The sequence below is a fragment of the Carassius auratus genome, unplaced genomic scaffold (assembly GCF_003368295.1).
Source record: "Carassius auratus strain Wakin unplaced genomic scaffold, ASM336829v1 scaf_tig00021669, whole genome shotgun sequence".
NCBI classification, from domain to species: Eukaryota; Metazoa; Chordata; class Actinopteri; order Cypriniformes; family Cyprinidae; genus Carassius; species Carassius auratus.
The window spans coordinates 8,549-32,135 of NW_020525126.1; the positions used below are offsets into that span (position 1 = coordinate 8,549).

At 37.3% G+C, this 23,587-nt stretch overlaps 3 protein-coding genes across 3 annotated transcripts; 1 reads left to right on the plus strand and 2 right to left on the minus strand.

Annotated features, from left to right (window-relative positions):
• Positions 1-7,232: 7,232 nt before the first annotated feature.
• LOC113077135 (protein MNN4-like) lies at positions 7,233-7,703 on the minus strand. The gene has a single exon (XM_026249589.1). It carries the CDS (start codon positions 7,701-7,703, stop codon positions 7,248-7,250), a length of 456 nt encoding a protein of 151 aa, XP_026105374.1. The 3' UTR covers positions 7,233-7,247.
• A 174-nt stretch (positions 7,704-7,877) lies between these two features.
• LOC113077137 (GTPase IMAP family member 8-like) lies at positions 7,878-15,003 on the minus strand (the record flags this gene model as incomplete). Its single annotated transcript, XM_026249590.1, has 5 exons — positions 14,988-15,003; positions 12,880-12,921; positions 11,967-12,524; positions 9,855-10,535; positions 7,878-9,175 (listed from the first exon to the last, which is right to left on the minus strand). Coding segments are annotated over exons 1-5 (2,595 nt in total), but the record flags the coding sequence as incomplete, so codon positions are not given.
• Positions 15,004-15,577: 574 nt separating this feature from the next.
• Positions 15,578-20,244, plus strand: LOC113077138 (proteinase-activated receptor 1-like). The gene is made up of 4 exons (XM_026249592.1): positions 15,578-15,583; positions 15,847-15,943; positions 19,113-20,121; positions 20,226-20,244. Exons 1-4 carry the CDS (start codon positions 15,578-15,580, stop codon positions 20,242-20,244), a joined length of 1,131 nt encoding a protein of 376 aa, XP_026105377.1.
• Positions 20,245-23,587: the final 3,343 nt, after the last annotated feature.

Genomic DNA, 23,587 nt, shown 5'->3' on the forward strand with positions numbered 1-23,587 from the left:
AACTTTAAGTCTGATCAGTCTGAAAAGATATAGCACACACCACCGCTCTATCCCACAGGTGTCTGCCGAGTTTGGGGCTTGTGGCTTTAAAGCCCTAGGAGGAGTAGCGTTCAGAATTTCTGTCAGAAAAATAATAATAAGAAAAAGAAGAAGTTTAAATAGCATTACAGTATGTTGGCTTGTTGCCAAGCCAACATAACTAGAATTAAAAGTTAGTGAACTAACTTTGATGTTGGCTTGGCCATCTTGGCCATGGGGCAAAAGAGCCACAGTACTTGTGTGCCCAACATTCTTGAGTTGCCCCGCTGCAAAAAAAAAAAAATAATAATACCATAAAAAATACACCTGCAACAGTCTTTTTCCATGGTCCCTTGCTGTTTTCTTTTTTAATAAAAAGCCTAGGCTATGATAACAGCTACGACAGGGTTGTCTAGCTGAATGCGAAATAAGTCATGCAAAAACCATAATCTCCTAAATACCATTCAATTTAATGTTATTTTAATAGTACTGACAACATATTTTAAGTTATCACACTACTGAAAAATTAAAGAAGGGACAGTATATATAGTATACTTCGGTGAGTCAAGAGCTAAACAAAAAGTCCTGTTTCATTACAAAATACTGTAACTTTTATAAACGTTATGCTATCACCACAAAATTTTAATTAATATTTATTAAAAAATAAATATTTCATAAAACTGAAACTTAAATATATTATTTCTATAGGCTATACAAAACAGAAAAGAAAAAAGACTAAATAATAAGGCTGAATAAGCTGATCTATAGCATGTTAAATGGTGGTTGCCTGTCTATGAATGGTACACCCCTCTAAGCACACAGAAGTGGTTTGACCCAAGTCCTCAGCAGCCAATGACACTGACCTGTTCAAACTGATTTTTAAGGCATACTTCACGTGTATTTCACGTGTATTTAACGTGTATTTAAAACGTGAAATATAGCTGATTTTTCATGAGTAAACAACGCGTATTTAACGTGTATTTGACCCTCTTAAGGCCTTCCCTTCACACATTAGAAGGGAGACGTGAAAAAAGGACATCGCGTACTTTATCACAGAATATTTGTTCGGCAGCACTTGTTTAGTTTAAAAGTAGACATGTCAAACTTTCTATAGATATATCTCTCATGTCTCTTCGTTGAGTATTCATGGAGTTACAGTTCATTTTAATGACGTGTTTGTAAATGAAGATCAGCGCAGACAAGGTTGAAGACAGCACACCTTGTTTGTTATCTTTATTTTATAAGTGCACAAAGTTTTGTTGTTATTGTGTTTGTATCCAAAAAAAAGTAGACCCTTTACAGATTCGATTGATGTATTGCTCTTATCTGTACGTTTAAAACTGAAAATGTAATTTAAGTAATTGTCAGGGTTATCAGCAGAAAATGACTCAAAACGCGTATATGCGTTAATCGACTCCAGAGTTAAAAGGCTGTCGTGACTTTTTTCCTTCCAGTATTCATAAGCTGTATCGCGCTGTCAAATTATATGTCATTTTGCACACATAAACATCTCAAAAACACCTGAATTCTGCTCTTGTTGTGTTCTAATGGGTGGATTAGTGCTGTGATATTATTTTTGGAATCTCTTAAAAAATGCTGATGAAGTGCTCATTTCTCTCTCGTCTTTCTCTCTGTTCTTTGGTCAGAGACATAATTTATTAATGAGATATCTGACCTGGTAATAATAACATATGTTGATTTGGCTTGTCAGAGTGAATGAAATGTGTAGCCTATTTATTTGTCTGATCTCGCCCCAAACGCGGCTGTCATGTGACTTTTTTTTTCCCTTCGCGATGTCAAATATTGCATTTTGCACACATACACGGCTCAAAAACCCCTGGATTTTTCTCTTAGTGTGTTCTAATTGGTGGATTGTGTGCATTCGCAGGAATATTTATTTTAAGAAGCTCTTAAAAATATATATATAAATGACTTTACCATGTTGTGACGATCGATAACAATGGATGTGAGGTTCAGCCTGACAGATAAAATCTCACAATCACATATAAACACTCATTTTCATGTGTATAATATATTGTTCTAATTGTTTTGTGCCGTTTCGCTGCAGGGTTTTAATGTGAAAGGCTGTGAATTCTCTATTTAGACTTGTTCAGAGAAATACATGGCGAGCTCGCGGGCAGTCGCGCTGCTGCGAATATATCATGTTATTACTTTAAACAGTTCAGAAACATCTGAATTTAGCCCTTGGTGTGTTCTAACGTGTGGATTGCGTGCAATCGCCGATATAATTTAATTATAAAAGGTCTTAAATAAGAATAAATTCGCTCGTTGTGAGCTCCGTGGAGACAGCATGAGCTGAGCAGCCGTGATTCTTCTCTCGTCTGTCTGACTGCTCTCTGCCCAGACATCAAGTATTCATAAGCTGTATCACGTTGTCAAATTATATTTCATTTTGCACACATAAACAGTTCAAAAACACCTGAATTCTGCTCTTGTTGTGTTCTAATGGGTGGATTAGTGCAATTCGCTGTGATATTATTTTTGGAAGCGCTTAAAAATGCGGATGAAGCGCTCATTTCTCTCTCGTCTTTCTCGCTGTTCTTTGGCCAGAGACATAATTTATAAATGAGACCTGACCCGGTAATAATAACATATGTTGGTTTAGCTTGTCAGTTTATATAGCTAGCCTATTTATTTGTCCGATCTCGCCCCGAAACGCGGCTGTCATGTGGACTTCAAGTGTTCAGAGAAATACATCGCGGGCTCGCGGACATTTGGCTGCCGCGAATATATCATGTTATTACTTTAAACAGTTCAGAAACATCTGAATTTAGCTCTTGGTGTGTTCTAACGTGTGGATTGCGTGCAGTCGCCGTTTTAAAAGGTCTTAAATAAGAATGAATTCGCTCGTTGTGAGCTCCTGGAGACAGTGCCTGAGCTGAGCAGCATTGATTCTTCTCTCGTCTTTCTAACTGCTCTCTGCCCAGAAATAAATTATTAATGAGCCCTGACCCCTGTAATAATCAGATATGTTGGTTTAGCTTGTCAGTTTGAGGGAAATTGTATTATTTACTTGGTATTTTTAACCGGTTTAAAAGTGAAACGAAACCTGACTCCTCCCTTTAATCTCGGTTATTGCAACTAGGGGCGCAATTTTTCTCAGATAATGTAAGTCTATGGGTAATGTAATTTGACATTTAAAAATTAATAAAAAAAAAACTTTAAGTCTGATCAGTCTGAAAAGATATAGCAACCAGCACCGCTCTATCCCACAGGTTTCTGCCAAGTTTGGGGCTTGTGGCTTTAAAGCCCTAGGAGGAGTAGCGTTCAGAATTTCTGTCAGAAAAATAATAATAAGAAAAAAAAGAAGAAGTTTAAATAGCATAACAGTATGTTGGCTTGTTGCCAAGCCAACATAACTAGAATTAAAAGTTAGTGAACTAACTTTGATGTTGGCTTGGCCATCTTGGCCATGGAGCAAAAGAGCCAAAGTACTTGTGTGCCCAACATTGAGTTGCCCCGCTGCAAAATTAATACAAATAATAATGCCATAAAAAAAATACACCTGCAACAGTCTTTTTCCATGCTCCCTTGCTGTTTTCTTTTTTTAATAAAAAGCCTGGGCTATGATAACAGCTATGACAGGGTTGTCTAGCTGGATGTGAAATAAGTCATGCCTATTTTTCTAGTGTATGTATTTCACAGTCCTGCCACTGTCACGTTGTGGGCAACGACACACAAGATAACTGAAACAATGCATTTTAAATCAAGGAGATCATAAGGGGTCCAAGCACAATGGTTTGTATAGATGATGCAGTTACACACTGTTTAAAATTGTTTAATTTGTACTGTATGTTCATTCTATTTATTTATTTGTGCTATTTACATAATGTTTACATTTTTTTAAGTTTGTTTATGTTAATTTAAAATAGCACTGCATAGTCTTCACTGTAAGATAAAATACACAATCAAACCAAAATGTATTCAGACACCTTCAACATTTCTCACATAATCACAGTTTATTTGCTGTAGTTTAGAAACTGGTAATAATATATGACAATAACTCAGAACAAATTCATATTGATAATTTCGGATAACTTTGATAAAAAGATATGTAATGGAATCAACCAAAACTTCAGACAGCTGTCAGTATGACAATATTTACACAACTATCAATACTTTGTTGAACAGTTACCAAGCAAGAAATGCTTAATTTGGTTCAGTCTGTGGTGTGAAAAGGTTGCATTAACAATTAAAGAAAGAAACACTTAAGCAAAACATGGGCAGGTCCTTAATTATTATTTTTTTAATCAATTTCACTGGTAGCCTACAGTATTAAGAATTTGTGGGTATAATATTTCACAGATCACTATTTTGCCATACTCACTTACATAAATGAACTAGTGGCCTGCACCCACTAGTAAAACAATTCTATCTGATTTTTGGATTGACTTTGGATAAATTCTTGTACTACAAGGTAAATCAGTCAAGAGCAGTGAGTGATTTACTTTCATTTTCATACATTAAAGACTCTGACAGCAGAGCTAGTAAATTAGGCGCGGTCCCTTTAAGAGACAAACGCATCCATTATGATGATACACATCCGATTTTTTTTTGCAACTCTTTACTTTCACTTAAGACATAACCACATACTTATTCGAACACACTTTCCAACACGGGTATTTCGACATATTTTGTATGTATTTGTTGTCGGTACAAAAGCAAGAAGACTTTGAGACGCGTCTCTGCTTGCCCTGAACAACACCGCGCTGCTGAATTGAGCTCTTTCGCTTTTCGCTCTTTTTTTCCTGTTTATTTAAACTGCGATTTGAATTTGTTCGTTCAGGTCCAGGAGGAAGTGAACGTCCTGAACGAGAGCTCGGTTCAGTGTTGACGCGCGGCTCTCTCTCGAGCACACGCGCCATCAGCTGCTCAGTCCAGTTTCCCGCAGTGCGGGGCTGAAGCGCGAGTTTACTGTGACGTTCCGCCTGATGATTCAGTTAGAAACCAGCTAAGACCAGCGTGACAGTGGCCAAAACTACTTTAAAACCATTTAATATATTATTCAAATTGTTTTGTGCCGTTTCGCTGCAGTGTTTTAATGTGAAAGGCTGTAAATGTGTACTTCAAGTGTTCAGAGGAATACGTCGCGAGCTCGCTGTGATGTTCAGCCTGATGATTCAGTTAGAAACCAGCTAAGACCAGCGTGACAGTGGCCAAAACTACTTTAAAACCATTTAATATATTATTCTAATTGTTTTGTGCCGTTTCGCTGCAGTGTTTTAATGTGAAAGGCTGTAAATTCTCTGTGGACTTCAAGTGTTCAGAGAAATATATTGCCAGCTCGCGAGCAGTTGGCTGCCGCGAATATATCATGTTATTACTTTAAACAGTTCAGAAACATCTCAATTTAGCTCTTGGTGTGTTCTAACGTGTGGATTGCGTGCAATAGCGTTTTTAAAATGTCTTAAATAGGAATGAATTCGCTTGTTGTCGGCTCCGTGTAGACAGCCTGAGCTGAGCAGCAGTGATTCTTCTCTCGTCTGACTGCTCCCCTCCCCTAAATGTCATTGCAACTGTAGGGGCGCAATTTTTCTCAGACAATGTAAGTCTATGGGTAATGAATTTTGACATTTAAAAATTAATAAAAAAAAAACTTTAAGTCTGATCAGTCTGAAAAGATATAGCACACACCACCGCTCTATCCCACAGGTGTCTGCCGAGTTTGGGGCTTGTGGCTTTAAAGCCCTAGGAGGAGTAGCGTTCAGAATTTCTGTCAGAAAAATAATAATAAGAAAAAGAAGAAGAAGAAGTTTAAATAGCATAACAGTATGTTGGCTTGTTGCCAAGCCAACATAATAATAAGTTTAAATAGAATATCAGTAAGTTGGCTCTCTCAAGCCAACTTAATAATAATAATAATAAAAAGTAACAAATTTGCAGAAAATGTTTTGTAGTAAGATTTATTTTATTTATTTTCCTCTTCGTCTTCTGCTTTTTTTTCACCAGCAATAACAATCCTACAACAATCTCAATGTGGTCCATTATATTGAACATGAGTTCTGTGTTCATATGAACGTGATCTGATTCAGATTTAATTCATCTTAATGCAGCATGAGTTTGTGTTCATTTTTACCTGAAAGTTTAGATGAACTTCAAATACACACTTTTCCCTTTCTTCATTCACAGCATTCTTCATTTTTATTGTTCTTACAGCAAGATGACAAGAAATTAGTTTGTGGGGTTTCAGGTGATTGGTTTTGGCAGTAGAAATCCTGATCAGAGGAACAAAATCAATCCAATAGTCGATCAGAATTATTAACATGAGTTTCTTCTCCGGTTGAGAATAACAACACAACAGTAATCAATGCATTACAATAAATACAAATACTATTAATAACACATTGTTATTTACAAAGCCTTTAATTCTATTTAATACAGGTCGACATTTGGTAGACTAATAGGTAGTGTGATTTATATAGTGTCCTTTCTAATTACCAAGAAGCAGATGATTTTAGTACCGGCAGCATGTCAGAAGTTGTGTTATGCACAAAAAAAGTACAGGTAATGTAAAGACTAAAATATAGAAGTGCTGGTACTGCGCACCAGTGTGTACCAACCCACTTCAAGCACTGATCAAGTACAATAACATACACCAGTTTCATGTATTGCAGTGATTGGTGTGGAGAGACCGCTAATAAAGCTGATGGAAGACAGAGAGGGGAGAGACAGAGTGGTGACTGTGAACTGTGTACTGAGCTGGAAGCTGAATGCTCTGGAGAGCTGTGAGTGTGATTTCACCAAGTACAGCATGTTCCTGGATCAACATCCTTGTTGATCCTGGAACAACATTCAAATCAACCAATCAGAATTGAGATCTAACTTTTAAGAAAATATCTGTTTTAGGCTTCGATCAGAGCTAGGTGCTTCTACACCATTGTTAATCAGCTATTATTTCCCACTGATTTTAGGAATAAATGATGGGTAAAGTTAGGTTTAGGGGTAGGGATTGGGTTTAATCTATATTTTTGGACAATAATGTTGATCCAGGAACATGTCTGTCTTGGCAAAATCATGGCGATCCTGTGTCCTTGTGTGTTTTGAGAGTGCCGTGAGTGTGACATTTTGTATATTCTTTTGCTTTATTAAAAATAAAACACAGATTCAGTCAAGCCGACCCTTTCCTCATTAATTATCTGAACCCTGTCACACATATATATTCTTATTTGATTCTTAACTTTGTCATATATGATTTTCATTATATATTTTCACTGAATCACACATCCTTTTGATTTATTCTTCAGTTCTTCAACTTGTTTTTGCAGCTCTTTTATTTCATCTCCTTTCTGATTTTTCAGGAGTTGGTAGAGTTTCTCAAGTACTTCACGTTGTTTCTGATGATCTTCCAGCATCTGCTGAAGCTCCTGAACGTGCTTCTCTTTTTTCTCTCTGAAATCATTCCATTCTTCTGCTTGTTTTCTGGCTTCATCTTCACGTTTCTTCTTCATCTCTCTCATTTCCTCTTCATGTTTCTGTTTCATTTCATTTCGCTCTTTCTCTTCTCTTTCTTTTCTCTTCTTCTCCACCTTTTCTCTACTCTTTTTCTCTTCTTCTTGTTCTTGTTTCAGATCCTCAATCATTTTCTTCCATCTTTTTCTCTCTTCTTCTTGTCTCTCATCATCTTCTCGTTTTCTCTTTCGTTCCAGTCTTTTATGTCTTTCCATTTCAGTTTTCTTTTCTTCATATTCTCTCACTTTTTCTTCTCTTTCTATTCTCTGTTTCTGTATCTCCTCCTCTATCTTTTTTCTTTCTTCTTCTCTCTCTCTTTCAAATCTCTTTCTCATTTTCTCCAGTTCTTTTTGTTTTTCTTTCAGTTGTTCCACCTGTTTCTCTTTTCTCTTTCTTTCTTCTTCCTCCCGTTCTCTCATATTTTGTTTCTTTTCATCCTCCCATTTTCTCTGCTGTCGTTTAATTTCCTCTTGAGTCTCTTTTCTATCATTCTCAGCCTCTTTTATTCTTCTTCTCCATTCTTCTCTCTCTTTCTCTTCTTGTTCAATCTTCTTTCTTTCCTCAGATTCTCTCTTCTTAGTTTCTTCTTCTTGTTTCCTCTGAAACTCTGCTATAGTACGTTCTTGATCATGTTTCATCTTTTCTAGATCTCCTCTGTATTTCTCTTCTCTCTTTCTATCTTCTTCTTCTCTTTCTTTCTGCTGTTTTTCATACTGTGATCTCTGATTTTCAATCTCTCTCTTCATCTCTTCTATTTTATGAAGATATTCAGCTCTTCGTTGTTTTTCCTCCTCTGATCGTTTCTGGTTTTCAATCTCTCTTTTCTTCTGTTCAGTTTTTTCTTTCTCTTCAAACTCTTTAATGAGATTTTCCTTTTTCAGTCTGAACTCATTTTCTCTTTGTATTTTCTCCTCATCTGCTCTTTGTTTCTCTTCCTCGAGTCTCTTCGTCATGTTATTTATGTCCATCTCATATTTGGCTTGTAACTCTTCTTTTTGCTTCTGAATTTCTCTCTCTCTCTTTTTCAGTATTTGCTCCAATCTCTTTTTAATGGACATCTCTGCTTCCTCAAACATGCTGTTAGTGAAGTATCGACCCTCATTAGTATTTTTAAGCTCTTCTATCATGTTTAACAGTTCAGTCACTTGAGTTTTGTCTTGTCTTTGCTTGTTATTGAAAACCAGGAGTCTGTTTCCACAATCACTGATCAGCTTCTTGAGATCTGCATTGTTACTACTTTTCACATGATCTTGTATGGATGCAACTTCAAGATCATCTCCTCTAGTGAACAGGACGATGCTGAACTGAGCAGCTTTATGACCAAAGACCTTCTTAATCAACTGCATAGTATCATTCTCTTCCTTGGTGAATCTTCCCACACTCAACACAATGACAAACGCATGAGGTCCAGGTGACAAGAGTGAAACACATTTCACTATTTCTTCCAACACTTGTTCATTTTTCAGTGTCGTGTCAAAGAGTCCTGGAGTATCAACAACAGCAACTGATCGACCATCAACTTCACCAACTCCTTTCTTACAGTCAGTCGTCACTGAATCTATGCTTGCTTGACTCACAAACATATCTTTTCCCAGAATAGTGTTTCCTGTTGCACTCTTTCCACTTCCTGTCCTCCCAAGTAGCACAATCCTCAGACACCGCTGATCATTCAGTACTTCTTTAGTACCTGGAACACATTGGTAGAAACAAATGTTGAGAAAATAAATCTTTAGGATTTCTGTAGATTTAAATACTTTTTAACTGCAAGATTGCTTTCCCTTTTTATGGGAGTTATAATCAATCAATAACAGAACGTTTATTCTTTAAATAGAATTCAGAGTGATCCATTAACTGAGTAATTAGTCCAACTGGTTTAGACCATTTGTTTAGTTCTGATAGATTTGCAAAGCTGTTAACAAATCAGCTGAAAAGTTTTATTTGTATTTTTCTGAAGCCATCATAACAAACAAGTGAGACACACACGAATGAAGAACAAAAATAAATAAATAAATTCATACCTGGTTCGACGCCTGTTTTGTGGCTTTACAATCATTAAATGGCCTCATTAGTTACTTATATTTAATGTGACTTAGATTCAAGCTATACATTTTATCAATATGTGTGTTTCATGGGAATTGAACCTGTGACATTGGGATAGATACAGCTACAGGAACCATTACAAATAAATATGTATTCCTTTGGACTGTTGACCTCATTTGCACTATATCCATACAATTTCACAGTATTTTGATTTTTTTTTTTTCTGCAATGTTTTGAGTTCACTAGAACTTTTCCTTATAGCCAAAATGCAATACTATTTTAATCAATTCCCATGAGAGACATTTAAAGTAAATTTTAGAGCTCACCCTCTGACTGAAGTTTCTCCTCTAACTCTTTGTTTTTGCTCTCCAGATCACTCAGTTCTTTCTTAAGTTCACATATGGCTCTGTTCTCTTGAGCTTTCACATGCATCTGAAGTGAATATGGTTCAGTGTTCATGTTCTCTATACAATCCAGTAGATCTGGGATCTGTCTTGAGCTTTTAGGTTCCTTCAACCCCATCACTCTGTACTGACCTCCACAGAGACTGATTAACCTCTGATATTCTGGATTAGATTTGACTAAATCTGTCATTGGTGCTTTAACAGTGAGCTCTGTTGTGAAGAGCAGTATAAAATGCTCTCTACAGTCAAATAACTTCAGAATCTTTTCTATTTCTTCTTTGCTTTCATCAGTCAGTGAACCAACAGGAACAATTATGATGAAGGCATGAACTCCAGGATGACAGAGAGACACACAGCGGAGAGTCTGATGCATCGCTTCTTCCTCTGAGAGACGACTGAGAACGGGAAGCGTCACAAGAGTGATCTGACGTCCATGAATCTTCTTCTCTTTCATCAGACACACCAAGCTGTACTCATCTTGTACTGATATAGGTGTGTTTGTCCCCAGTAAAAGTTTTGACATGGAGTATTGCAGTTCTGCATCAAATCCACACATCACCATGATCAGCTTTTGTTTTCCAGATCTGTGATAAACAAATGGCTCTGAAAAACAAAGTGAGACATAAAATATGAGACAAAAGAAATTTAAAGTTAAAAAGAACAATTAACCTGTCCAGTTCAGTAATTTCTAGTGACTTCCCTCACAGACATACCACTTATGGCTTTAATGGATTTCTTTAGTAGTAAAAGTATGCTTTGTTTTATTTTCCTGACTGTGCTATTAATAATGTAGGCTCATCCTTAAATACTTTCTTTCACCTTTATTATGTGTCTGTGTTCATATTTTGAAATAAAATGATGCCCCTAAAATTCAGTCTCCATGCATTTTCAGTTTGTCAATACAAATTCAATAAAAAATATAGCTGCAAGCAGCAAAAACGGGGCCAAGCACTACAGAAGCAAGCTTCAGACGAATGGCAGGAATGAGTAATTAAAACCGTTTTAGTATTTAGCATGTTTGGTATCGTAGGACTTGGTAAGGTTTCAGGAGTCAAATTAGACGAGTCTCGTAAAAATAAGTCGACCACACCCAAAGTGATAAGCATTTTAAAAAAGAAGATCACCACTAGGTGGCGCTGTTTCGAAACTTCTCACACTTAAAATACAACATTTTAGCACAAAATTCAAATTGGCTGACAGTCAAAATAGCCAAAATGGTAAAATTGGATATCAGTCGACTTAGCATGTTGCCCTGAATCTAACAAGACCAATTTTTATGACAAACTGTTTAGAAGTTATAAGCAAAAATAGCAATTTTTCATATCTCCGGACCAGTAGGTGGCGCTGCGCTGAAACGCAGCTTGTAGCCCCAGGTCATGCTTGTTATGACATGTACCAAGTTTGGTCTGAATACGATAAATCGTTGCAGAGATACAGCCTTATGACTGTTTTTGTAAGCAATACGTAAAATTTGTTCGAGCGTTTATCGAAAACGGTTTGACGAATCAATTTGAATTCCATAACTTTTGGTCAGCACTGACTGGAGATGATCTGGTTCAATTTTCTTGTAAATCGGACAAACCGTCTATGACGAGTTTGAAAAAATATCCTTTTCTAAAAATTCTAAATGGCGGCCATATTACTATGACGGAAATAGGGTGCAATCAAATCGACATGAGCTCAGGAATCAGAGGAAAAAAAGATTTTGTTGATTGACCAGATGGTTCTAAAGTTATTAGCAAAATGAAAGTGAAACTTTGGACAGTTGGTGGCGCTAGAGGGAATTACTTAGACACACCAAAATTGGTGTACTTAATGTTGTTACTGTCCTCTATCAGAATGTCAACAATTACAACTTTCCCGCAATCGGTTCTATGGGCTGCCATAGACTCCCAGTCGGAAGAAGGGAGAATAACAATTAGAACGGGACCTACGCACCTTCGGTGCTTGGCCCCTAATATGGAAACTTAATGATATGGACTGAAGAAGATAACTGAGCCTATTTTACCATTTGCTCTCAAGAATAAGACTTACTGTCCACTTGATCCAGCGATGAGGCCTGCTTTGTGTCCTCAAAACCACTGCGAGTGATTATTTCATCCACTTTTTGAAGTATTTGAGAGCGTTGTGTGTTTTGAAGCTGAAGATGTCCTCCTCCACATTCTGTAGATAATTCTTGAATAAATGTATTTTCTTTTACAGACTTTGGTTTAATGGTGAGTTTCTCATCATCAGTAGTCAGAATCACTGTACGCTTCATTGCATGTTCTCCAAAGCATTTCAACACAGCAGGTAATATATCTCTATGCTTCTGACTAAAATCCTTGTGCTGCAGCACCAGTATGACCACATGAGCTTCTGGATGAGACACCACTGATGCTTCCTGTGCTATTTTGTGTAGTTTGATTCTTCGGTTGAGTGGGTGAGTTGTGTTGATAACTGTGATGTTTCTTCTCTCCACTCTTTCACTGAACGTCTCCACATCAGGTTGTGGTGTTTTCTTTCCAAACACTTGTTTATTTAAGATCAAGTTTCCCATTCGGTTGTTTTCTGGTGCGTTCCTCCCCACCAGGACAATCCTGAGATCACTCACTGAAACACACAATTTTGCCAAATGATACAATCCTCTAGTATATTGAATCAAAAACTAAACAACAATCTTTTTGAGAGCACAAATTCTGGAATTAACATGCTGGCAATAAGTCTTGCTTTAATCATTTTTTTTTTATTAATTAGGTGTTCCTGTGGATCAGTGGTAGAGCATTGCATTTGCAGTGCATAAGGTTGTGGGTTCAATTCCCAGGGAACACACATACTAATAAAAAAAAATGTAAAGCCTGAATGTGCTAAATGCATTAATGTAAACTACCACTACATTTCTCCAGCTTCAAGTACTATGCAGGCTGTATAGACTTATAAATTAATTACTAGTAATACATTAACTTACTCTCAGGACGAATGTCCTCTGGACTTTGGTCTCTCTTGCTTTCTAAAAAAAAAAAAAAAAAAAAAAACATGATTAATTATGGAACAGGGAAGGAAATTGTGAAAGTGGTTTTTTTTCCCTTCTTTTTTAAGAGTCAGTAGGATTATGGTTAAGGTTAAAATTAATGCATTTAAGCTTTGGTTATTAAGCTTTTGGCATCATTGATCAAGGCTTAAGGGTGAAATCAGAGAGATATAGTATAAGAGGAAAAGCCTTCTCTTGATTTAGGAGTTACCTTGGTGGAAGGTCTCAGTTTGTACAAATAAATAATGTTGAATTGGATTAAATGAAAGTCACTTGTGGTGTTCCACAAGGTTGGGTGCTATGCCCAAAATAGTTTGTGTTTAAATTATATATTTAATGTGTCTAAGTATAAACAACTCTGTTTGCTGATGACAGAAATGTATATTGAGGTGGGGGGGGCTGTGGAACAGATTGTAACAAAAATACAAATTAAATAAATATATATGTGTGTGTGTGTGTGTATGTGTAGTTATTGGGTACCAGGGACGTGTCCCCACCAATATCCAATATGCAGCGAGTGCCAGACTGTCCCTAGCAATAATTTTGATTAAACATTTAAATATTTGGATGTGTTTTTGTAATTTACAGCGCATCTGAAATGACATACTATTGATATTACCTAGGATGTTTTATCTAGAAAACTGTGCGCTTTCAATGACGCACATTTAGCCTAATACAAAATACAACTCACAGGTATTTTACCCAATTCAAGACAGCAGTCCAGAACAGTTAATATACAAGTTCACTTCAGGATTTAACAAAGTTGCATTGATGAGTTTGAAGTTTTTCGAAGGTGTTTGGCAAAACAGAGCAAACAGAAAGAGAAAGCACAATTTATGGCTATTATAAGCTGCCTATATAAAACATAGCCTACGGATATAAAAAGGTTGTGAGTTTAAAATACACAATCTTCCAGTCTAGGATAAAGTCATTATGAACATTAACAATAATTTGGGACAAATATAATGTGATTTTATGGTAAGAATATATATATGTAAGTGGCAGTCTGTGGTGCAGCAGGATTTGGAACAGCATCCTGAGCCTCCTTGGACAAACTTTAACTTTAAAATGATGTTGTTTAACAAATCAAATGTTTGCTGAAATATCCACAATAGAAAAACAACACTGCAATAAGAGTGTGCGGTTCAAGATGCGCATGAAAGTTGTGTTAGTTATTACAGCAGAGTATTCTTTCAGATTTATCCTGGGACCAATTTGATTAATATTCAAATAAAGTAATGTGTGATAAAGACAATCAGTACTCTGATGTTGTTGTTTCACAAAATAATAGTAATTTTTTATTTAATTTTTTTTGGTTGGGTACTTTGGTTTATGTCCCCATCAATGTCAAAAGCAAACATACGCCGATGCACAAATGTTGTGATATTTAGATGAAATTACCAAATTAGCGTTGCTATTACTCAAAACTGCGGAGATTAAATTTTGTGCCATCTACGATCAAGAGAAAAGCATACCCTCTTTCGATAACTTCCGCATTATCATCTAAAAACATAGGTAAACCAATTAATAATTTTCTGCACAATAAACGAAGATAGGTTATTCATGCATTGTGTTTTGTTTCCTACTGATGTACGTTATCCACATAAACACGCTTTGATCGATTAAAGTCACTTTTATTTCTATATAGCTACAGCTCAATACATTGTTTCAAAACAGCTTTGCATTGATAAAGGACAATACTAATTCAATGATGCAAACAGAATAAAATCTAATAGCTATGTAAAATAAAGTTGGCAAGCCAAAATAATAAACAGCAGTACAACAATTATACACAAGGGGATATTTCTTCAAAGAAACTAAATTTAACAGAAAAATGTATGTAGGCCTACTTACGAAATACGATTAGGCTATTACTTGTAGGCCTATTAAATATAAAATACATTTATGATAGGCCTATAAGTATCTCCACCTACTGAGACAAAAATGTTATAATGCAGACGAAAATGAGATTATTAGATTATGATAGAAAATACAAATAATTTAACTAGGTAATGCACAAATAGCTTGTTAAACTCAAGTCTTACCTGATCTCTGCGCCATTCTCTCCAACACCTTGAAGATCAACCGAAAGGGAAGGTTAGAATGATGAGGAAATGAAGAAAAAAATAAAAAATAAATCACTACAGTCTCCTGCAGGGGGAGACATGGGCTGGAGCTGTGCTTTGCAGACAAGTCTTACATGTTCATGTAGTTCAAAAATTCATGTAGTTTTAATTTCCTAAAACATTTTGAAAGATTTAAGCGAAAATATTATTGAAAATAATTATGTAGCTATGAATATTTATCTCCTTTAGTAAATGTTTAAATGCATAAACTAGATGTGTTTTCTGATTTAAATATATTAGGAACAGTATTATAAATAAAGTGTGTGCATTGTTCACATTATGAATAGACCAGTATTGAAAGTAATTCAAATCTTATGTGCATTTATCTGTACATGCCTGCTGACATTTAATGAACTAAACGCATGTTGTCTGTGCTAAACACCATCGTGAGTTTGGTTTAACACCATCAGAGTTGTTTAGTGTGTTGCTGTGTGTATGTACCATTTGAAGGCTTTTCAGTGATCATTTAGATGTAGTTATGAAACAAAACAATTCATGAAACAGCAAAAATGCAGGTAACAGAAAATATCAAACGATTGTTTTAGACATTGTATATTGTAATTGACTTTTCCCGAATTTAACCGTGCCTTTTTGTTATCTGATTATTAGTTTGTTTACTCCACATGTCATCCTTCATTATTCTTCTTATTTGAATCCCTATTTTTTTTCTTGTGTTTCCAATCTTGTGCCAGATTGTTGTCTAATGTTCCTATGTTGCCCTGCCCTGCCCTTCTCTCCTTTTCCTTGTTGTGTTGGTGAACTTTGATTTCCCTTACAGGGTAGTCACGTCTTACAGGAGTCAGGTGGTTCCAAGTCTGGCAGTTATGGAGGTCCCAAGTCCACCCAGCCAGCAATGACATATGGGGCCCAGATGGGTTAAGCACGGGTCGCATGGTTACTGTGCGGGCATTGGCTTTGACTGGGTGAAATCAGCAGGTCCCATGTAGGTTTTGTAGTATGAGTCCCACATAGGAAGCCCATATGAGCTGATTACATGGGCCCCATAAGGGACAGGCATGGTCTAAGTGGGCATGGTTTTGACACATATATGGGTCCTGCATGGCATATTTATGTCCTAAGTTGGGTTTGAACTGGGAACACATGGGTCCTGCATGGCAGAGGCGCAAAGTAACTATGTAGGCCTATTGAGTTATGTAATTACTTACTGTACAATTTTTACTAACTTGTAGTAACTCTACATGTAGGCTAATCAAGCATGTTGAGATTGAGTAATTGTAACTCAATACAATTCAAGTCATGCTGGTCACCAAAGCAATTTTTGTTAATCGTGCAGAAAATGAAAAATTTAACTTCCCAAAAATGTAAAAAACATCAAAATAGGTCAAAGTTTACACTGTGTTGAATTATGCTGATTAATGCACTTTCAGAAAGGTTGCAGGCCTACCATAACACTTCAAATAATAGTCCAGTCCCAGTCGCCTGTCCCTTGGGGGAGAAACACATATGTAGACAACTAGGGATGCTCGATATTATCGGCCCGATATTGGCTTTAAAATTCAATATCGGTAAATATCGGTATCGGTTTAAAGATCCTTACAGAGCCCACTTTAAGCCCATAGCGGCATTCATGGTTGAATCCTGGTGCAGGCCCACTTTAAACCACTTTAAACTACTTTAAACTTTGGGGTCAAAAGAGCCAATGAGCGTTTGAAATCGCTGCCGTAAAACTTGTTGTAAAACTTCTTAACGGCACATTTCTTGTGACTGCAGAAAGTCAGTCTGATGAATCTCTTGAGTGTAAAGGTGATATCTAACATAAGCTCCATAATAAACAAATACTTACATTCTGGATTTATTCTATCCATACTGTTCTGTCTAACAAGTCTCTGCCATCTTTTCTCTCGAGATCCACTGGTTTGTGTCTCATTTCCCGCCTCTATTTTTCTAGTTCTCTTGTTTTTTGCTCTTTTGTGGATTCTGATGCTCCAGCAGTTTTCATGTGTTTTCCTTTCAACCCTACATTCAAATCTATTATCACACAAATACAGTTCATTAAAGCCAGCAATAATAAAGCAACATCATATCATTGACATCAAATCAATTCCTGATCAATCAGCTGCATGAACTCATTCCTAATAGCTCTGCTGAAGTATTGAATGAGAAGTATTGGATACAATTTTCTCTTCTCACCTCATGTTTGATCCAGTTTGATACATCAGAACGACACTATACAGCTTCGTCTACATCAAGAGACACTGTAAAACAAGATAATTCTGTATAAAACTCTGATATAATTAGGTGTACATTTATAAAATTGTTAGTACAAAGATCCAAATTGATCAATTGTAAACACAGCAAGCCATTCTTTCTAAACATGCTCTGTGCTTTCATTAGAGCTATACACATTTTGTCATGTTGCTCACATCTGATTGGTCCAATTTCAGTTTGAGATCTAACTGATGTCTGTCGATTGCATCTCAATTTCTTATTCGCTCTGTATAGGTTGCAGCAATGAATAAGAATGAATTTGGGCTTAGTGGAGGGTGGAGGGTCCAGTGATGTCATCATATATAAATCTGAGGCTTTCCTGTCAGAAGACACCGAGCAATCAGAAAGTGAAGAACCACTGTCTGTATAGAGATTCATATACAGTTCAGATCAGATCATGGGGGTCAAAACTATCTTGTTGTCTACTATACTTCAGCATGCATTCACTGCCACCTTTAACGGTAAGAACATCAGTGCAGTTGTGCATGACAGAAGTTAGACTTTTAATTGGTTTTTAACTATGCAGATGAAACCTTGACTGTATTATATCGTGTGTGTAAGGAAGCTTGTTTTTTTGTAGATTGCTGGTTTAAACTGTGTGATAATCTTTTTCATATAGGCATATTTTGGTATTACATTTACATTTATGCATTGCATTCAGGCTAACAATTTCCTCCTAACGTGTTCCCTGGGATTCGAACCCCCAACCTTGCGCTTGTTAATGCAGTACTCTACCACTTAATATACCCTCATGTCATTCCAAATATGTATGACTTTGTCCACTGTTAAGTCTATGGTTGCTTAAACAGTTTGATTACCAACATTCTTAAAAACAAAAAACTTTGAATGTCCCACCATTGACAAGTAATGCATGCTATTTTAACTTTTTATGCATGCTAGAAGTTCAGTTCATCCACAAATTAATGTAAAGTCTTGCTGTTTCTGACATTATATTTTACATAATGAGACCATTGCATTTAGGTCACATAATATTTTAATTTCCTGTCAGCACTGGACTCTCAGCAATGCTTTCTATGAGCCTGCATGTCTTAGGAGTTTGCTTTCATCAATATGATCTACATGGAATGAACAGAGACCCAAATGCTATAAAATGGGCACACAGAAAGTGATTCAGCCTAACATTGCAAATGCGCCCCAATTCCCTTTAGTAGCTTGTGTTTCACTGATGGTGTTTTGGCCTGTTTGGTTGCAGAGAGCTCTATAAGCAGTAATGAACAGACTGATGTGCCAACTGATGACATCAATTATTCAGTGAAGATTTTAAGGACTGAAGCACAAAGTAGAGGTGTTACACATTACACATTACAAACCCAAAAGATTGTTTAATCTGTGAAACGCAAAGTAAAACTATATTTATACTGTAAACTGAGGAGATTCTGTCCACACCTAAATACGAACACAACAGTTTCTTCATCATATACAGGGAATGTATCTCTTCCCAAGACTTGGATTAAACCGGTCAATTTATATGGATTAGTTGGTAGCACTTTATAATAACTTTCATTAATCATTACCAAGCATTATCTAATGCTTAATGGATCATTAGTTATTATATATTCACATAGAAACATGAAATAATGTGCTTGTTAATGTTTACTAATGTATTTCCATTTTATACTTCAACAAAGAAACTGACATACATAAATCCTTAATGTGGCAGTGTTTATTCATACAGTATGTCAAGCCTTTGGTAGTTTTTGTTGTTTGTTTCACTTAAAGCCTTCATCAAAACTTTTTATACTGTATAATGTGCCTCACGAGAACTTTCACTGATGGTTTTTGTTATTTTTACAGGTTTTCATCCTCAATTTATAAAAGTACTACAACATTTTGGCAAGCTTTCCAACAGCACTCATCCGAATGTAGAAATATGCACTGTCCCGAACATATTTATTATCTCAGATGAGTCTGTTGACTTCCTCAAAGGCCTGCTGGTCACACGCATCATGCCCTCGTTCTACATCATCTTCCTCTTCATCGGTTTGCCCCTGAACGTTTTGGCCTTCGTCACGTTCACCTGTAAGATTCGAGAGAAGAAACCAGCTGTGATCTACATGACTCACCTGGCGTGTGTGGATCTGCTCTTCACCCTGCTGCTGCCTCTGAAGATCCACTACCAGATGAATGCTTCAGATTGGGTGTTCGGTGAGGCGGCGTGTCGCTTGATCACTGCAGCGTACTACTGCTACATGTACTGCTCCATACTGCTGATGATGTGCACGAGTTTGGACAGACTACTGGCCGTGGCGTTTCCCATCGCATCTCTGACCTGGAGGAGTTCAAGGAAAGCCACATGCATATGCATCTTAGTCTGGCTGCTGGCGCTCGCTGGTACCGTGCCGCTTCTCTTAGTGAGACAAACACTCAACATTGAGGATGTGGGCGTTACCTGCCATGATGTGCAATATCGCACACAACTGTATGCGTATCAATTCTCCATCCTCTCCTGCCTCTACTTCTTCTTGCCGCTTGTCGTCACCTTAGTGAGCTACTCAACCATCATATATGTGCTGAGTGTAAAATCTAATTCCTTTGCAACATCATCCTCATCTTCAGACATCCGAAGGAGAGCTGTGATTATGACTAGCGCCGTGCTGACAGAGTTTCTCACATGCTTTGCATCAACCAATGGCATCCTGTTGAACCACTGTGTTTATTTAGCTACTGAAAGCCACAGCGGGGATTCTTCATATATTGCTTACCTGTTGTCTGTGTGTGTAGGAAGCTCAAGTGTTTTCCTGGATCCTCTGCTGTACTACTACGGATCGTCTCACTTCAGGAAGAACTTCTGGATTCTAATAAGGTATAGATAGAAAGATACAAAAACATTGTGAATGTTTACATTTACAGATGTCTCATTGTTTGGTTTTTCTTGTCTTAGTCTGTATTCTTGTTATGCATTTCCAGGTTGTTGAACACATGTTGATAGAATTGAATTATTTCTCTTAACCCAGAGTGTTTGCCAAATTGATTTAATGTTTAACTATAAACCTAAATGAACTTTGTAGTAAATCATCCTTTTGGTCATGATAAAATAATAAGAGGTATTATGGTAAAATAACAAAATATTTTCCAAAATGCATTATGTTTGTTAATCCACGTCATATTTCACAAGTTAAGCTCTAATGTGATTACAAAAATGTTAAAATTTTTATCTGAAACTCTATGTGATCTACTGATATTATTCATTTCTCATATCTTCTGAATATGACATAAGGCTCCTGAAAAAGTGATCATAAAATTGTGTTATGAAATTAAAAATTTTGGACACACCCAAAACATTGTCTCTTTCTAAACTTTCTGACTACAGTATCTCATCCATTGGGCATTGTGGGTTTAATAATGGCACCAAATAGACTCCAAATGGGGGCTGAAGGGTCCTACATACAGAAGATGCTGAACATTTAGAGAGTGAAGACGCACTGTACTGGGGTTCTGTCTGTCTATAGATGGCTTGCAGACGTTAGAAAGGGATTATTTATTAACCTCAAATATTATTAAACCCTGGATGGTTCAATGTTTCAGAAAAAAGAAAAAAAAGAGGAACACCATGATTATTGATTGTACTCATGTCTTTATTTTACATTTGCACATTGAAAAAGTGAAGTGACATACATCCAAGTACGGTGAACCATACTCAGAATTCATGCTCTGAATTTAACCCATCCAAAGTGCACACACACACCTCTTACAATCCTCTCACAAACACAAGGACTAAGTAAATGTGTTTGTTTTCCGGGATGAAAAATGAAAATAGTACATAGAGATCTTCAGGAGTCACACCCAAACAACCACCATCATTAATAATGTATCTCTTAATTATTTCAATCGATTGAGGCTGAAGGCTTCAGTGATGTCATCATTTTCACACTCACAAATCAAGAACAACACTGCAGCTGTGCTCCATCTTAGGTTCTCAAATTTTACCATTTTAAGTTGTTTTAATGTAACAAAACATCAATCCTATGTAATAAGACAGGGGTAATGTATGTCCTCACCATCCATTTGTATTGTAGTATTCTACACCTAGTATTAATAGATTGGGTTTGAGCTGAAAGACCTGCCCCCATTCCTCCACAGTGATATCCACCTGGAGGTCTCTTTTCCATGCTAAAAGATATGATTGGGAGCCCTCCTTTAGTCCAGATAATAATGCCTTATAAAACAAGGATACCATAGAGTGTTGGGGTTCTGAATAGGTTTTAATTCTTGAATATATGTAACTTCTAATTTTAAGGTATTTAAAAAGGGTTTTTTTTTGTGGAAGATTATATTTTGTAACCAACTACTGAAAGGTCATGGGTGTTAAAAAAAAAAAAGCTGACATAGTATCTTTTTTTATATATTGCGGTTGAATGTGTCTGACCTCTACATAACTTTGGGAAGTTTTAATCGCCTTCCTGATATTAATGATCTTCTCAGAAAAGAAGAAAGCAAATTCATTACTTGCTGTATATACATTATTTGCTGTCGAAGAGCATGTTTTCATGGTATGTTTTCAGTCTCTCAACAGTAGCGAAAAGAGTGTTGTTTAAATTGCCGCTGATGAGGTTTGAGAAGAAGGTCTGTCCACATTCAAAGCACGAAGACTGTCTTTATAGATTCTATAGTGAATTTCAAGTTTTTGTCTTCCTCCACATCCGCTCAGCTTTTTTTTTATTGTCTTTTCATACTCTGAACTGCTGTTGATTTTCTCCAAGCTGATTTTTGTCCGCCAGTCTTCTTGCTAATTTTCACTGGAGCTATGTCATCAATAATATCCATGAGTTTTGAGTTAAAAGAATCAAGGAGAAGAACAACAGAGTCTGCATAAATTCTTGGTGTTGAAAATATAGTCTTCATAAACAGCACCCTAGTGCAATCATTAATGCATCTCCTTCTGACAAAGACCGATCTAGATTCATTGGCAGCAGAGATCAATATATCAAAGAAAATACAGAAGTGATCAGATAGTGCTACATCCTTAATAACAATGGATGAAATGTTTAGACCCCTACTGATGATTAAATCTAAAGGGTGTTCACATTCGTGTGTGGGTTCATACACATGCTGAATCAGGTCAAAGGTGTTTAAAACAGTTATCATTTATTTTGTAGTTTTGTTTTCTGCATTATCTATGTGAATATTAAAATACCCTGTAATAACAAAACAGTCAAACTCTGAGGAAATCATTGATAACATTTTTGGGGAATGAGTAGGCCCTACCGGCTGCAGCTAGTAAACTATGTGGTTGTTGGCGTCCGGTCGGTAGGGCTCGAGCCGATGCTCAACTGGAGCTTTTTGGCGTTGGAATGGTGAGCCCTACCGGCCGATGAGGAGGAGCAGCGTGGTTGTGGTGCCCGTCGGGTCCTACTGGCTGATAGCCCCTGCTATTCAGAGGGTGAAGGGCCTAACGCTGACCGAGAGGGCCCATGAAGCCTCCGACAGGAGATTGAGACTCAGGATGACGGACGTCTGGGTCCTCTTGGTTTGGCAGATAAAAAGCTTTGGGCTGGCCGACAAGGAGGACTCTGGCGACATTCGAAAGGAGATCCCGATTCACAGCATCGGATGGATGAGACTCACTTGCGGCCTGCAAGCATAGGCCCGGCCGGGAGAACTCTCGTCAGATGTCTGAAGGGAGCACACGCATCAGACGGGTAAGCCTCGCCGGACGGGGAGAGTTGGAAAGGAAAACCCGACTGGGAGGACTCTCGCAGCATCCGATGGGGCATTAAACTCAGAACATCGAACGGGTAAGCCTCGCCAGGCGGGGTTAAAAGATGTGAGGGTAGCTGAGAGTTTTTTTTTTTTTTTTGCAGGATTTGGCAAGAGGACGAGACTCGTAGCGTCGGACAGTTAAGCCTCGTCTACCGTCAAATGGAAAGGTAAGTTGCGTGGCCGAGAGACTGTTACCGACGTCCGAAGGGAGCACACACATCGAACGGGTAAGCCTCGCCGACCGTAGAGTGGAAACGTAAAGCAAGTCTGTCCAGGAGGCTCCTGCGGGAGCAGACACTGCGTAGCAGTGAGGAGGTATAGGAAAGGCTCCTGCGGGAGCAGACACTGCTGTGGCAGTGAGGAGATATAGGAAAGGCTCCTGCAGAAGCAGACACTGCTACGGCAGTGTGGAGGTACAGGAAAGGCTCCTGTGGGAGCAGACACTGCTGCGGCAGTGAGGAGGTACAGGAAAGGCTACTTGCTTCGGCTGCTGTAGATGTTGGCTGTGGGAAGAGTAAAAAAGGGTTAGTAACATTTGATGGGCAAGCTAAAAATGAATGGGTAGCCTA

Excerpts from the sequence above, each read along its gene's own strand:
- LOC113077135 (XM_026249589.1), bottom strand. The coding sequence starts at position 7,703 with ATGGAAAGACATAAAAGACTGGAACGAAAGAGAAAACGAGAAGATGAT.
- LOC113077138 (XM_026249592.1), top strand. Across the intron at positions 15,944-19,112 it reads GACATATGGGGCCCAGATGG|GTTTTCATCCTCAATTTATA; the intron begins GTTAAGCACGGG and ends TTATTTTTACAG.